The following is a 16,627-nucleotide window of genomic DNA, read 5'->3' on the forward strand; positions in this document are numbered from 1 at the left end:
CAATATTATTATTTATATTGATATTCATTTTTATATTATTATTATATTACTATTTATTGTTTTAAATATACATGCATATATGTGGTTGAAAACATCAGAAAAGAGACATCAGATTCACTTTAAGGTATATTTAAAGCCATTTTTTTCCCTATTTTTGTGATAGAATAGGGAATGATTAAAATCCTGTCCACTCTTATTTATTTATTGCTGTCTGTTTGCTATTGGGGAGATTAACAAAAAGAGAGGGCGATTCCCCCTAATGAAGACAAAGGCAGATATAAAACCCTCACAGTATTTTTAACTCTTGCCTGCTCTATCCAATATTACAAACAGTTTTGGCTTTAGATACATTTTAATAATAGGGAAAGAAAAGTCTAATGACTCGTACTAATTCCATATGCATAATACAGGAAAGTGTGCATACCTTAAGGAAAGCTTTGCCTGCAGACTAATGTCAGATTCAAGTAACTGCAGAATCCTTAGATCGTCTTTAGGGTCGGGAGTGATATGAGACCGAGCTAGTAATTAAAAAATATTTTACAGATGAATGCAAAACAGTAAAATAAAATGTCTATGTAATATACTGTAATTTAAAAAGCCCATCTAGCCATAACTAATATTACAATTATAACTCTAGCAATTCCTTCAGTCTTGTACAGTTGCACCGACTCCTCTCCACGACTAAAATGGCTTTCTCTGATTTCACTGCACACTGTGAGTATTCTCATAAAGTGCATTAGAAGCTGGAGCAAGGCAGATAGAGCTCGCCTCATTTCCTGGCTAGCTCTATAGGTAATGGTATTATGCTGCATTTCTGTATAATGTATTGCCGAGATTTGTAGTCCTCTATAGCCGCTGCCATTCTGCATCGCTGTATAATGTCTCTTGCAGCCTCTCTCCCCTTTTGTTCTAGCAGTCTAAGAACCTGTGAGTCATCACATCCAATATAGTGCATTGGACATGAGGATGCCGAAGGACATTACATCACCGCAGTGGAGGGGGAGAGAGGCCTCTCGGGAGACCGGTCTAGCAGCTGCGGTTCGAGTGAGTATATCTTTGTTATTTGGGACCCTAGACGAAAATGAGCACTTGCAGGGAAATGGTAGCCCCACTGCAAGGGTTGAGAATTATTCTGCCCAGAGTTCTTCTTTAAAGGTCCAAACTTGTGCCCTGCCATTCGGTTTCTGTGGCATCCCCAGCCTTGTACAATGCGTGCTCAAATCTGTTCTAGCCATTGCCCTAGTGGGTATCAAGATATCCTCTTTGCTCCACAGTACAATCAGAAGGCAGACAGGACTTTCCCCATCGCAGAGTAGTGGATATATTGTATAATTTAGACTGGTTGAAGGAGGGGCAGCATAAGTGGCCAGTCAGGATCTGCTGAATGCACATGTACAGAGAATAAACAGCTTCCAGCAGAATTTGCACCACACTCTGGCTCTTTTGAGTTTATCCACCAGCAATTAATGCTGGCCATCTAAAACGGAAAGCTGCACTTCAAATTCGTAAGCTTACATATAACTTTATTGCATGGCTTATTCCCCGGCCCCTCTCCACCCCCAACCCTGCCAGGCTCCTCTTTGTTATTGTGATCTACTAGCATGGAACAATCAGACAAGAAAGAGCAGAGTGATGATCTTAATAGACTGCTGCTTCTCCGTCACTGTCCAATCACAGACTTAGGGCAATGGAGATGACGAGCTGTATTACTTAACTGAAGCAATGAAAAGTCAGGTTACTGATCTGGCTGCGCTGCCTAGCATGGCTGTGTAAATATCAGGATTGAATAGACAGGTTTACAAATCCTTTGGCAGTTTAAACAGCTCCCAGATATTTCAGCTGTGCATTAAGCTGTCTCTCTGCAGTTCAGGTTTATGTTAATCAGTGCACATACCTTGTACCTGCACCCTGGTAACCGATGAATAGTACAGGCTGGTTTCCAGTGGCAGACCCACACAAGTTGGGACGATTAGACGATTTTCACTTGATAGTAAAGGCTTAGACCAGTGTATATCCAGACCCTTCTGCAGCGCCTTCACAGCTGCTTGTAATGAAGCAAACTTGCCACTGTGAAAAATCTAGACAAAGAAGTAACACATATTAAACTTAAAGTGACACTAAAGTCAGGAGTTAAATCTTAAAAATGCATTCAAGTACCTGAACTACTAACACAAATGTATCTTATTTGTGTATCACTTGGCTGTAGATCCTCAAATCATCTCTGAATTGGTCCTTCTGGAGGGGGGCTACTTTTGTTCCCCATGGCCCCTGTGTGTGTTGTAAAGTAGACACCACTCCAAGCTCACTCCCGGGATGGACTACAATCTCATGTTTAGTTTACTAATTTGCACGAAGATTGTAGTCCATCACGGGAGGGAGCTTGGAGTGGTGGCTACTTTACAACACACACAGGGCCATGGGGAGCAAAAGTAGCCCCCCTCCAGAAGGACCAATTCAGAGATGATTTGAGGATCTACAGCAGAATGATACACAAATAAGCCAGTGTCCCACCAGTCATCAGATTTCCAACACTGGAATGTGGGCCAGTACATCTAGCAGCAGCTGCATCCCATCCTGATGATCTGCACAGATTACAGCAATATGAAGGGTGGCAACGGGACCATTTGATGACTGGCATCCAAAGTAGCCTCAGCAAAACTGATCTTTTATACCAATATGTAACCTATAATGTATTATTTTGTACAATCTTTTATACTCTACTTGTATCTTAGCCCTGATGAAGGATGTGTGCCTGAACCCACAAAATGAGTTGGCTTTTTTTTCTACTAATTATTCAATTTAAAAAAAAAATATTTTGGACTCTATGATCCCTGGGGTGGTGCCCCCACTGCTTGAGCATGGCATGATAAGTCAGTAATGGGGAAATGATCAATAGTAGGGAGACCAGAGGCAATACCGGTGACTAGTCCTTTTCCCTCAGTCTGCCCTTTTATTTAGGGCACAACTTCCACAGTTCAGTTCCTCTTTAATCATTAGGCTTGGAAATGTTGGATTTTGTGCCTTGCCTAACCTCCACACTCTCAAGAGAATTGCAAATTAAAATTAAGTACAGTATGTATTTCAAGGCTGAATTTTCAGTGTTGAAATGTACCTTTAATGTAGCTTTTTTTTCTAGATCTGTGTGACAAATTCTCTTTGAGGGCAGAGGATCAGAAGCACCACCTCACAGTCTCCATTGCTCACCTTGAGGATGTTTTCTATTGAGTGTTTGTTTAAATCTTGATAGAAAAGTTCTTGTCCAAACATTTTAAGGTGCGCAAAAGCCAGAGGTTCATCCGAAGGTAATGGCTTCCAGCCATGGAGCTGTAGAGAAGGAGAGCGGTGTGAGCTGACATGTATTATATTTATACACCAATGCTTTATCTAATAACAGAGGAGAAAGTGCTACTGGACTGTAGCCCACAACCACCAATAAGAGATTAGCTTTCTGCACATTAGCCTAGTCAGACTAACGAAAGCTGATCTCTGATTGGTTGCTAAGGGTTATTGGTCTCTGTATACTGTTATTTGCTTTACACACATACGATAAAGACATAGATGAGCAAGTATGGGGTGGAGGAACTTGAGTCACACAGAGTCCTGACCTCAACCCGAAAGAACACCTTTGGGATGAATTAGAGAGGAGACTGCGAGCCCGGACTTCTCGTCCAGCATCAGCACCTGATCTCACAAATGCGCTTCTGGAAGAATGGTCAAACATTCCCATAGACACACTCCTAAACCTTGGGGACACCTTCCCAGAAGAGTGGAAGCTGTATAGCTGCAAAGGCTGGGCCAACTCAATATTCAACACTACGGACTAAGACTTGGATGCCATTAAAGTTCATGTGCGTGTAAAGGCAGGCGTCCCAATACTTTTGGCAATGTAGTGTATATGCATGTATACTTTTCTTATTCTGGTGGACTATGGCCACTGGATGGCACTCTTGCATTAATATGTAAAATTTTTAGGCATTGTCATACAATGAGCAATAAGCAGCAAGGAAACAAAGTGCTAAGATGCAAATCATAATAAATGCAATTAGAGTAATTAGAACTGCTATTTTAAAATAAAATAAAATTATCCTATAGAATTCTATTATTTTAGCCTACAGCAATAAAAGAAGCAACAATTATATTTTAATATACTTAGACTTGGGTCAGTAACCTAAGACATGAGTGCCACGGTGGGCACACAAAGCCAATGTCAATGCACCTGGAAGATTGATAGTCGCAAAAATATTTAATACTCATTGCACAATAACTGTAGTTGGGTTTGTTGAATATTATCTCATTTGTTGTAAAGTTTCTTAGGCAAATTCATATGTTTGAAAAGGGAGGCTTTAGCATTATTCTCTGCATTTAGATCTACAGTATATATATATGCAAACAGATTTTCACACCCGCAGACAGTATTGGGTCCAACTCAAAGCTGAGATGGACCTGTATAAAAGCTGAAATTAGAACCCTATTGACCAAACACAACTGAGCCACGAATGACAGGGACTAGGATTACACAAAAACTAAGTCCGGTCTACTGTTCACAACACAATAATGGTAAATATGAATGTGTTTTATGTATGCACCTATCATTATAATAAATAAGCTAAGCTTAACTTGCCATTAGCAGTACAACTATAAGTTCAAAAAGTGAGAATAAATAAAGAAAATGAACTAAAAGACACTGTATGGCTATAGTGTGCTATTGTTCACTGGTATGTTGGTTGTCTAATGCTTGTAAATTGACATTAAGGGGGTGATTTACTAACCTAAACACACGCACCAGGTGCGTGTGCATTTTTACACAGCAAAACGTATTTATCAACCAAACACGAGCAACGTGTCACATTTTCACGCCGTTATGGCGCGTTTTTATGTATTTACGTACGTGCGCGTCATGTAGCATGCGCCATAGGCTACACGCCGCTTTAATAGCGGCATGCAAGTCTCTAAAAGCATATTTCCACTAATGCCATATATGGAAAAATCATGCGCATGATGCATATATAATGCTGCTTCACCTCTATGCCTACAACCATCCCATAAAACACTTTGAAAATGCTAAAAACAGTATTAAAAAATATGGAACTTACACACCACTGACGTGTTCAGCTCTGTGAGCTCTGAGCCAACTGCACATGTGTGGAGGCAAGTTCACACGCTTCTTAAGCCCAGAAACATGAGCATGCCGATTCTTCACGATTTCTTGGTAAATTGAATAGCAGCGTGTTCACACGCGACTATTATTCCCACCATTCTGTACTGTCCAGAGGTGTTTGTTTTTTGAAAGCTTATTTCCTCTTGGCAGTTTTTAAGTGTTCCTCATTCCACTTATGGAGAGACTTTCATTATTTTTTACACTACCTAAATCAGTGGTGGAGAACCTATGGCACGCGAGGCCCTTTCTGCTGGCACGCGAGCCCAGGTTCAGGCCACAAAACATTAGGCAGCCGACGGGGCGAAATCGGCGGACGAGCGAGCAGGAGGAGCCGGGGGACTGAGCGGCATGAGATGGCCGGAAACAGAGTGAGGTCGAGGCGGAGATGAGAGGATGTGAGGAGACAGGGGGCGGAGACAGGGGGAGATGGAAGAGGCCTGTGAAGTCCTGTGAAGACTGCAAAGACAGAGACCGCGATGGAGGAGGTGTCGCCAAGGGGCCAGTCGAGCGGCGAAGCTGAGAAGATTGGGTGCCGAGGCAGCAGTGAAGGCTGGGCTTCCCGTGTAAGGTAGGAGCACTGTGCTGGCAGGGCCCACCATAGATTATGCACAGCCCACCAAAGAGTCACAGGTGGGCTGTGCAATACCTTTTGGTGGGCTTTACAGGATCCATGGGGGGCTCTGCAGCCTGCAAAGTCCACCACAGATCCTGCACAGCCCCCCTGAGATCTGGCAGACTGCAGGGTCTCAGGGGGGTCTCTGCAGGATCTGTGGGGGGCTTTGCAGGACTTGTGGGGGGTTTTCAGGATCTGTGGGGGGCTTTGCAGCCTGCAAATGCAGCCTGTATGATTCAGAGTAATTTCAAAAGAATGAATGCTGGAAGGTAAGAAGCACTTATTGCAGAATAGACATATGGGGGTTGATTTACTAACCTTATAAACACACCTCTGTAGTGTGTTCCCTCCCAGCATGATCTCTTGGTGGAATCTAGACACCTTTGTAGTGTGTACACACCCAGCAGGTGTGTTGTGCAAAGCCCTGCATGAATTGCAAGGTGATGTTGTGTAAATTAGCTCTACATTGTGTTGCTTGCGTTGATGAATGCAGGAATGTAAATGCATGAGCTAACCATTTTTGTCTAAACTGTGAAGCAGCATTATATATGCATCATGTGCATGATTTTTCCATATATGGCATTAGTGGAAATATGCTTTTAGAGACTTTTTGGTTGATAAATACGTTTTGCTGTGTAAAAATCACACGCACCTAGTGCGTGCGTGTGCTTAGGTTAGTACATCACCCCCATGGAGTCACTACAGTAAAGACCTTCCTGATAGCAAATTGTTAACACTAAAATCTAATTGTAAAATAAATTATATTAAAATGGATTTGACCCTTTTGCTGTCACCAATGTAAGGCTTATGTTGGCACTAGAAGGGGCCTGTAAAGAGATTCCCTGTTGCTGCAGAAGCTGGGAGATTGTTTACATCTTTCTGCAGGCTATCAGCTTTTAACTAGAAGTGAATTGGCAGCTGTATCACTTCTACAGCCTGTTGAAGGTGTCCCCTTTCTCATCTGACCCCCCTTTCCTCCTGGGTGCCCCAGACGTTCATGGTGGGTGATAGCAGAGAAAGATCAGTGAACATTCGCTCACCGATTGTCCTTGCAGTGAATGCACCCAGTAACGACAAACTTTTCATCACTTCCAGTTTTACTGCACTGGTTTGTCGCCATTTCACAAGCGGCGCACAGTTTTACTGCTTCAAATGTTTGGTATCCATTTACTCGACACAATCTCATCTTTTATATTTTAACAAATGGGTCTTACATCGTGTTTGTATATTCTAAGTAACTTTAGCGTATTTTATATTGAAAATATAGGTTTGATAAACTGTTGTGCTAATATCATGAGACCTATAAAATTGCAACTACCGCCATTTTATTCTCTATGGTCTCTCAGAAAAATGTACAGTATATTGTTTTGGGGTTTTAACTTTTAGGCCTAAAATGTGCATTTTAACGTGTGCAAAAAAAAAAGACTTGGGCAGCAAAAGTGTTAAAGCAAATCGCCCCCCGCCCCCTGGCACCAACCCTGCTAACCAGCAGAATCTGAAGGTAAGACAATCACTTTGTGAGTCTGATACTGCCCAGGTTCATCTGACCTGTGGCCCATTTGGGGCCTGACCCTTTACATTCCATTTTCCATCTCCAGTCCCTGGAATTTAACAGGCTTCCCCTTCTGTGTTGTATAAACAAGGTAAATTGCATTGTTTCCTGTTATTGTACAATACCATGTGGGAGATTTTATAAGATTTACATAATTTATACGCTTGGTGTGTTGTTGCACGCTGTGTGTAAGTTAATGCTCAGGTTCCATTTCATGGCATTATCTCAGTACTTGAAATGTTCCTACCTTCTTCAGCATATCCATAATTTTCTTTATATTGTGCAGCCCGCTTCCAGAGGAGAATAAGTGTCTGTTCATTAATAATTCCTGAAGGCCTTCAGCATGGAAGCCGATCTATATGTAACAATGAAATGCAAGCATTGAATAACAAAAATCATATTTTTATGCTTTGGTAGAAGGACAAAGACATTTTTATTCTTTTCTTTCTTTTTCTTTTTCTTTTTTTACCTCTAGCAGTTCAGTGAAAACACCCATGAAGTTCATTTTGAGCCTACCGAGAGCAGCGATTGGCAAAACATCAGCAGCATCATGTATGATGTTAAGCATGCTTTGCATTCCTGACATAAGTGAATCTATGAAAACAAAAAATGTTTTAGTGTTATTTGATATGCCTAGGATTCCAATATTGACAATGTCAGGTCAAGGTCACAAAAGACTTATTAAAAAGTCGCACTTGTGCATCTTCAGTATGGTGAACGTGTATCTGAAGTGGAGTGAAGATTTGCTATCTTATGGATCAGCATTTCTCAACCTTTTTCAGTCACGGCACCCTTTAAAAGTAGGCAAAATCTCAAGGCACCCATGTCTAAAATGTAAAAAATGTAAATGTAAAAAAAAAAAAGCGTGGCCCCTCCAAAATCCATACCAGATCCTTATCCCAGATAGGGGTCTGGTATGGATTTTAAGGTGGGACCCAACACAAAAATCAGAAGCCCCCCTTTACATCAGAGCCCCCCTCTTCCACAGCAGAATCCCCCTTTCACATCACAGTCCCCCTTTTACATTAAGAGCCCCTTTCACATTAGAAGATCGCTCTTTTCATATCAGAGTCCCCTCTTGTCATATTAGAAGCTTCCCTTCATATCAGAGTCTCCCTCTTTCACATCAGAGTCTCCCTGAGGAAGCCAAAAGGACTCCCAGGTTTCAGGGGCATCCTGGTTGGAAAAAAGGCTGTTATAGACAACATCTAGAAATGTTAACTGCGTCTGAGCATACCCTGAAAAATCTACCTTTCACCCTGAATTCTTCTTGAAACAAAGCAATTTTGCAAAAAGTCTTATTAATTCAAACATGGGTCAGTCTTTGCCAAATGAAGGGAATTAATATTATTCCTAGCTAAGATGATGCACTTCAGTTATCCGTGCATCTCGCCCTCACTGCATTAAAACTTAACTTTTCTTGTAGAAACTGATTATTAACAATTTTTTTAATTACTTACAATTTTCTCAGTTTCATTTGCACACCATTTGTGTGTCCTTCTGGAGGTTAAAGGTCCCTATATATTTGTTTTCCATACGAGGGAGCTGTTTCATTCACTGTATGTCCAAAACATACTACAGGCTTTCCTGTGACCACCTTATAGTATCTCTTCAATCTGATCCTCCTAAGATATCTATTGCTACCAGTTCTTTCATAAAATAATATCTCAATGTACTGGAACTAGCACTACAGTGATACTGGTAGCAATAGATCATTTTAGAAGATCAGATTAAGGGGTTAGTACATTGCCTGGCCAAATAAAAAGTCACACACTCTAATATTTTGTTGGACCGCCTCCAGCTTTGAATATGGCACACATTTGCCGTGGCATCATTTCAATAATCTTATGCAATGTCAGAACATTTATTTCCATCCAGAGTTGCATAAATTTTTCCCCAAGATCTTGTAGTGATAATGGGAGAGTCGGACCACTGTGCAAAGTCTGCTCCAGCACCAAAAAGATTCTCAACGGGGTTAAGGTCTGGACTCTGTGGTGGCCAATCCATGTGTGACAATGAAGTCCCATGCTCCCTGAACCACTCTTTCACAATCTGAGCCCGATGAGTCCTGGCATTGTCATCTTGGAATATGCACAATGTGCCATCTGGGGAGAAATAATCCATTGATGGAAAACCTGGGCATTCAATATATTCAGGTGAACAGCTGACCTCATTGTCTGGGCACATAACGTTGCTGAATGTAAACCTGACCAACTGAAGCAACCCCAGATGATAACACTTATCCAATAGAAGGCTCTTACCTGTTGCTTGGCAGATAGTTTATAATGCAGTATACCATGGGATCAGCTCATATGGCAAGCACATGCAATTTACATTCATAGATAAGCAGCAAAGTGCATGATTTAAAAAAAACAAACAAAACCAAAACCTTATATTACATTAAAAAAGCACAATGCATTTTACATAAAGCACAATGGGATCTGTACCATTGTACACTGAAACTGCAGGAAGAAAACCCTGATATCCAAAGTGATGATTTATTTATCAAAGGTCAACAGGATCAAAAGTCCAACGCATTTATGGGGTCTATTAAAGTCCCCCATCATCAGGGCTTATGGTAATTGGATCTTAAATAGTAAATGGCAATACAATAGTATTCCTGTACTGTCTGTAAAAAGAAACCAAGGCAACTAGACTTGTTGTATTTTTCTTGAAGGCGTTTCGATACGTTGCAGTAACCGGAAATGCAAAAATTGACCCAATACCTGAATATATGTCATAATAGAATCCACTGCTAAATTGGCCTCTTGTGGCTTCAAATCTGGACTTCAGGATTGCCACAGCTATGTTGCAAATAGCAGCCCTAGAAACATGGGAACAAAGGTTTGTTAAAGGCAACTGAATTCCATCTATTTATTTTATTATAGTGGTCAGCTCAAAGAGTATGTGAACCCTAAATCTATTTGCCACGTTTGTAAATCTGTTGCAATGTTTTTACCGGGAACTCCTGCCAGTAACAGCACTACCTGTTGCAGGCTGACAACGCTAAGCCACAAATAGCAGCAGTGTTGTCAGCCTGGAATGCAAGCTTATTCAGTTAGCCATTGGGCTCCCAATCTAATAGACCTGATAGGTTTGCCTAAGGAATACCTGGAGGAGCAAACATGGCAGTCTGCTAATTGGGAGGCTATGCAACTGAAGCCAAAACGTATTATTATTTTGGATAGAGTGGATAGAGTAGAGAGTGATTTCTTTCTGTGTTGTCTGTGCCCCACATTGGAAGCAGGAATGAAGGTTCACCCTCTCTATTTGTCCTGATGACTGATATCACTGGAAGTGAAACTGAAACAAATCCCAAATGTTGGGTTGTCATCAGAACAGAAATAGATCGGAAATTTACCAATGGGGGACACTAGTTCTGGTTTCTCTAAAGCTGGGTATACACGGGTCTATTTTATTCCACCTGTGGGCTGAACAAAAAAAATAGAACCGATTCCTTCATCACCGGTTATGAGTGATAATGGACAAATCCCCCAGCTGTTTCCTTTGCATTCTGTGATTTACCGCATGGAAAATGTGCCAATATTTACACTAAAAATTAAGTATATTCTATTGTAAACCCCCATTACTTGCTATAGCACACCACAACACAGATCGTCTATGCAGATATTGTCTTCCTCCCTTCATGTCGGTGACATTGTCATTTACCAGTTACCAGTAGCCCAGAACCCCCTTACATTTCATGTAGCTCAGGGTTGGCGCTTCTACTAAACCTCTTCATCGAAGAATAGACGAAACTTCCCACTTCCATGTCAGCTTCTTTCATGAGAGATTTTGCCATCATCATGACAACAGAAGAAGGTGGCTTTTCCTCCAGGATAATACCAGCGGCTATTCTTCGGATAACTGAGTGCTGCTGCATGTCCATGTACAACTGAAGGCAGATATCTAGAATCTGAATAGGAGGAAATATTACATTTCAGTTGGGCTTACGTATGAAAAAAGTGTACTGGCAAGAGCATCTCTTGTTACATTATAATTAGGGATGCACCGATACCAAGTACTGTAGTTGGTATAAGTACTAGTGCAGATACTTTTCCAGCTCCAAGACTAGACTAGAGAAAAATTCAAAAGTTAGGAGGCAGCTGTCCTTTGTAAGGAGCACACGGAGCTCCTGGGATTTGTACATCTCATGTCATTTCTAATTCAGAAATGTATTTAAGCACCAGTGCTGCAAGGGGTTGGTGCTGTGTTTTCAAGCCAGCTTCCTGTTGTGTACAAGAGCCATAATACTGTTGTTTGTTACCTGCTGCTGACCCAGACTGTCTGACCCCTCTTTGTTTGTTGCCTGCCCTGACCTCCTGCCTGAACCCTATTACACTCTTGTTTCCTACCTTACCGATTGATTATTAGTTGCCGACCTGGATGTCTGACCATTCTCTGTTAGCCGCCTGCCCTGACCCCTTCCTGGATCTGACTACGCTTTTGCTGTCTGACTTTGGCTCCTACCTACGGCTGCTGACCCAGACCGTCCAACCAGTCTCTGGCTCTTTTGTCAGGATCTCTACCTTTTCATGACGATGCTCCAGATTACTGTCTCCTCATTGGAGCCCTCCTGTCCGGCTCAACCCTTGGTGGGGCAATCCTGAGGTCCACAACCTGGCAGCAGCAAAACTCATCTCCATCATCAGGAGCTCTAGTGAAAACCGGCTGGTATTTAGGCTCTGAGCCTCAGGTGAGCCAATATCACCTGCCAGGGGGGTGTCACCGTAACAATTGCTGTCCATGCCTTCCTGTCCCAGTGACAACCACTCTCCCCATTTCTTTTCCTGGTATCACAGGTACAGGAAGCTAGGTAATATTTTCCCATTGGGGTCCCCCACAACCTGACCGCCCCGAAATGTTAATTCTTTTCTGCTCTATCCAAAATACATTTTTATTTTTTGCTAGAGATAGGTTTTAATAGAGAATATTCACACCGAGACTGCATAACCCCAGTAATGGCTGGGTCACTTTAATTCTTCTACCTCTGTCTGTGTTAGTCATGGGGACCCAAGGACCAGCAATTGTTTTTTCATAAAATGTAATTGTTTGGGGAACAAAATAGGGTTACCTTCTAATACCAGCAAGCATTGCTTACTGGTAGACATGTGCAGGCGCAAAAATTTGTTTAGTTTAGTTTAGGATTTCGTTTATTTCCGAAATCGTGTCCTGTATATGTTTCGTTTTGGGTTTTCGGATTCGGATCGGATTCGTAATTCGGATCGGATTCGGATTCATTTCCGAAATTTGGGGTTTTGCGCGAACGAACGAATGTTCGTACGCACGTACGTAGCAGAATTGGCACAGTTGACATTTCTGTTTGCTGTGCTCTAGTCTTCACTATTAAAGGGACATTAAGGGAGAACTATGGGGTTAAGTCTTTTCCCCATAGTTCTCCTTAAGGTAACGGGAGGACACAAACTAGCGTCCTCCCATCGCCCTTGGCTCAGTATACCGCAAGCTTTAGCTCGCGGTATACTGAGACGCCGCAGTATACCGCGAGCTGCACAAATCCTTTTCTTAATTTTTTTTTATCCGTTCAAATGTTGACGGTGCACGCACAGGAACATGAAGCAATTTTTTATTTTTATCTTCACATGCTATGAAATCCTCTTTTTGAAGTCATTATCGTAAATTTCGAATTTATTTTCTGTTAGGATGAAACTCGTACTGAATCCGAAATTCCGAATCCAAAATTTCGGATCCAGAATTTTGGATTCGGATGCTTTCGGATGAATTCGGACATGGTACATTTTGGAAATTCGGATGCTCCGAATCCACAAATTTCCGAAATTGTGTCCGAATTTCGATTCGGAACTAAACGAATCGCACATGTCTACTTACTGAAATTCTCTATACAAATACCTTTGCAGGGTGTTTGATCCCAATGTTTTTCAGGGCCAAAACAGCCGCGGCCTGCACAGGTAGAGGCAAGTTGGAGCTCGTGGATGTTATTCTTGGAAGGAACTTCAGAATCTTCTTGATGCAAGCTGCTTGTCCAGAATTCCCCAAACCTTTAAGGGCCAGAATTATGTCCATTGTGTTCATTGCAGTCTTGGCTTCCGCTAGCAGATCATAGAGAGGCTAGAAGGAAAAAATAGAAATTAAAAATAATTAGTATTTTTATTGGTTAAAATGAAAATCCAGATACCTTGATTGTTCCAAGGCGTCAAAGATACCTTGGCATCGGCTGCCTGTTTTGATGTCCCAGGTTTGGAGAAAATGTTTGCCTCTCATCATTATCAAATTGAAACCTGTTACCTTAAAAACTTTCACAATGTTCACAGAACATTCACAGAATATAAATGTAGAGAGAACCTCATGTAATTTTCAGGACATGCTTCATTCCACCGCCAGCTGTGTTTGTTTGTGTATTTGCCAAGATCAGAGTAAAGATGAACTATGGGCAAAATAACAAAAATGACAGATATGATGCAGTCTGCCACTAACATTAAAGAAGAACCCCAGGAATGTTTTATTAACCCTTGCAGTGGGGCAACCCCTGCACTGCAAGGGTTAAGTGCTCATTTTTGTCTAGGTGCTAAAGTAACAAAATTATTCTCACCCGATGCTCCAAGACGGCCAGCTGTCACAGCGCTCCCTTGCAGCCTGTCTCCCCCTCCCTGCAGCATTGGAATCTTCCTCAGCGTTCTCACGTCTATACACTGTGTATAGATGTGATGATTTACGGGACCTTAGACCGCTGCAGAGGGCAAGAGATGTTGGAAGGTTTTTACCTTTCTGAGCCCTCCGTCCCCCCATAACAGATCAGTATTATGCCACTAGGATCAGTTATATTTCTACTTCCTTTAATAGGGTGACAACACAGTTTGTTCTACAGTGAAATCATACAGTAGTGTTGTCACCTTGTTGACAGTGTAGTCTTAGATGTGGTTTTAAGTGAGCTACAAACATATTTGAAATGCAATTATGGGCAAAATAAAAAATGACAATTATGATGCAGTCTATCACGGCTTTGTTTGTTTTTCTGAGTTCCTCCTGTGAGATAATTGTATTACTTGCTGATCCTGACAGTATTCTGTGCTTTGAAAAACCTTTGAAATAAATCTGGAAAAAAAAAATTCTTACAAGTCAATGGTTCTGATTCATCAAGCTGTGACAGCACTTAAAGAGACCCGATAACCATACCCATGCCCTCTACAAAGGGTATCTTCTGACCACCTTATATTTATTTACATGGCACGCCATCACAGCTCCTTGCTTCTCAATGGTCGGCATGAATACCCAGCGCTTCCATGTATGGGGCAGCATGTGACCGTGCCCTGCCATAGGAGCCAATCACTAACCCAGAACACTGTCACCAAGGGGAGTGACATCAATGCTGCCCATGTAAAGTGAGTATATGAGGCTTGGGGGATGCCTCGCTTTTTTGGAAAGAGCAGGGAAAGTCTAGAACTGCTGCCAGATTTGTATTGCTGCCTGGCTCTCCACCCTCTCTAATCATCCAGGCGACCAGAAAAGGGATGATACATTGAAAACGTTGCAGCTGTCAGTGGAACAAGAAGGTGAAAATATGGGGTCCCTGTCAATGGGGTCCCTTTTCAAGAGGCATCTAAAGATTTTCTGTCACTTCCTGTTGTATCTCCAAGACTGGAAGTGAAGGAAAATCCCTCCAACAGGTTCAAGACACAAAAATAATCAATTAGGTATCATAAGCAATGAAAGTTATTGGCAAACCAACAGGCCCAGAGCTGTGATGTAAAGCTGCTCTGGTCAATAGGGATTACAAAAAATTAACGTGGTGGCTAAATGGTGAGCACTAGGGCCCCGAGTTCACCCCCGGGACACTTTTTTCACTTTTCATTGCGTTTGCATGCATTTCTTCCCTCAACCCACCCAAAGAAATATACTAGAAGGTATATTAGCCTCCATCCTGTCTTGCCCTTGTGTGTATTTGGGCAGGGCCGGATTTACTGTCTCTTCTGCCCCAAGGCCAGGTTCCTCAATGCGCCCCCCTAGCCGCCAAACCCACCAAACTTCCCCCCACACAATGGAAGACCTGCAGGCTGCATACAAGTGATCGCGGTGACATCGCCGCTTTGCACGGTTTGTTGGCACAGGAAAAAGAAGGAAATACAAATAACACAGTCAATAGAAATGTTTAGAATGCATGTGCGCACCTCTGTGGTACAAACTCTATGGCGTAGTTACTCGGATGACTTAAAATACACAGATTGGCATACAATAGAAGCTCCCTGTCCCTCTGTATCTCCTGGGAGAAGCCAATTTGAATTTAGAAGCAGTACCTTTGAAGTCACCAGAAATTTATGACATCGCACAAATGAAATAATACATTTTTGCTGATAGTGAATTAAACCTGACATTCTCATTTACAAAACTATTATGCTGTCTAATCGGGTATCATTTTCCTTTGTAAACGCATTAGCTTAAATAAGACATGATACGATTATACTGGGCGGGTAGGGGAGCTCAGCTTGGCTCAGCTCTACAATATACTGCCTACATTGAGTGATTTACTGAATTCCAGTCAAGATAAGGCTAAGGTTTTCTTTGCAGCTGAAGCACTTGAATAGTCAGGATTCTTTTATACCAACGCTGAGAAAATATCATTTTATTTTTCATTTTTAACTTGCAGGGCAACCAGAGGAGACCACAATTTATAGAAATGTTTATCTTTTTAAAGGGAAAGTGCAGTGTATTTTCAGTGAGCACATATTTTGAGTAATTACTACAATGTTTCACTTAAAAAAAAATGTTAACATACCGGTAGTTGTCATATTTTTGCCTGTTTGCCACCAGATTTCCATTACTGTGCTCCATATAAAGATTGCTATTTGCTTTCTGTTTTTTAATGCCTCCGAACCCGGCGGCCTCTGCCCATACAGATGGAGGATGGAAAAGCGGGGATCCATAGGAGAAGCTGCAGGCTGTGCCGCCCCTCTGCACAAGGCCGAGCGGCGGAGGATCGGTATATATCAGTGATATGTACCGATCCTCTGTGTGCAGAACAAACACTGGAGCGATCAGCTGATCACTCCAGCGTTTGTAAATAACTGGGGACACATAGTACTATGTGTCCCCAGTTATGAATGAACAGGAAGTGCTTTACATCACTTCCTGTAGATTGATGAGTTTCTGAATGGGTAGTTGCACTCAGTACAGAGGCTTCTCCCCATTCAGAGTCTGCAGAAAAAGAGTTTGAAGATTCTGTGTCCTCAATTTCTTTTTCTATTTTAAAAGGGAAATATCACTGGTCTGTTTAGACCCCTAATATTTCCCCCCAAACCCCCCCCCCCCCCCACAAAAAAAAAAAAAAAAA

At 41.9% G+C, this 16,627-nt stretch overlaps 1 protein-coding gene across 1 annotated transcript in view; it reads right to left on the reverse strand.

Moving 5' to 3' along the window:
* The window catches only part of LOC108789771 (vitellogenin-1-like), an 85,241-nt gene that overhangs the window by 34,303 nt on the left and 34,311 nt on the right, over positions 1 to 16,627 (reverse strand). The window contains exons 11-18 of the mRNA XM_018559863.1: positions 13,192 to 13,410; positions 11,022 to 11,239; positions 10,050 to 10,147; positions 7,793 to 7,917; positions 7,571 to 7,678; positions 3,205 to 3,324; positions 1,895 to 2,078; positions 425 to 518 (exon numbers count right to left, since the gene is read on the reverse strand). Coding sequence (XP_018415365.1) covers positions 425 to 518; positions 1,895 to 2,078; positions 3,205 to 3,324; positions 7,571 to 7,678; positions 7,793 to 7,917; positions 10,050 to 10,147; positions 11,022 to 11,239; positions 13,192 to 13,410 — 1,166 coding nt within the window. The remainder of the gene's footprint in view (positions 1 to 424; positions 519 to 1,894; positions 2,079 to 3,204; positions 3,325 to 7,570; positions 7,679 to 7,792; positions 7,918 to 10,049; positions 10,148 to 11,021; positions 11,240 to 13,191; positions 13,411 to 16,627) is intronic.

Source organism: Nanorana parkeri, unplaced genomic scaffold (genome assembly GCF_000935625.1).
Source record: "Nanorana parkeri isolate BGI_ZX_2015 unplaced genomic scaffold, ASM93562v1 scaffold418, whole genome shotgun sequence".
Classification (NCBI taxonomy): domain Eukaryota; kingdom Metazoa; phylum Chordata; class Amphibia; order Anura; family Dicroglossidae; genus Nanorana; species Nanorana parkeri.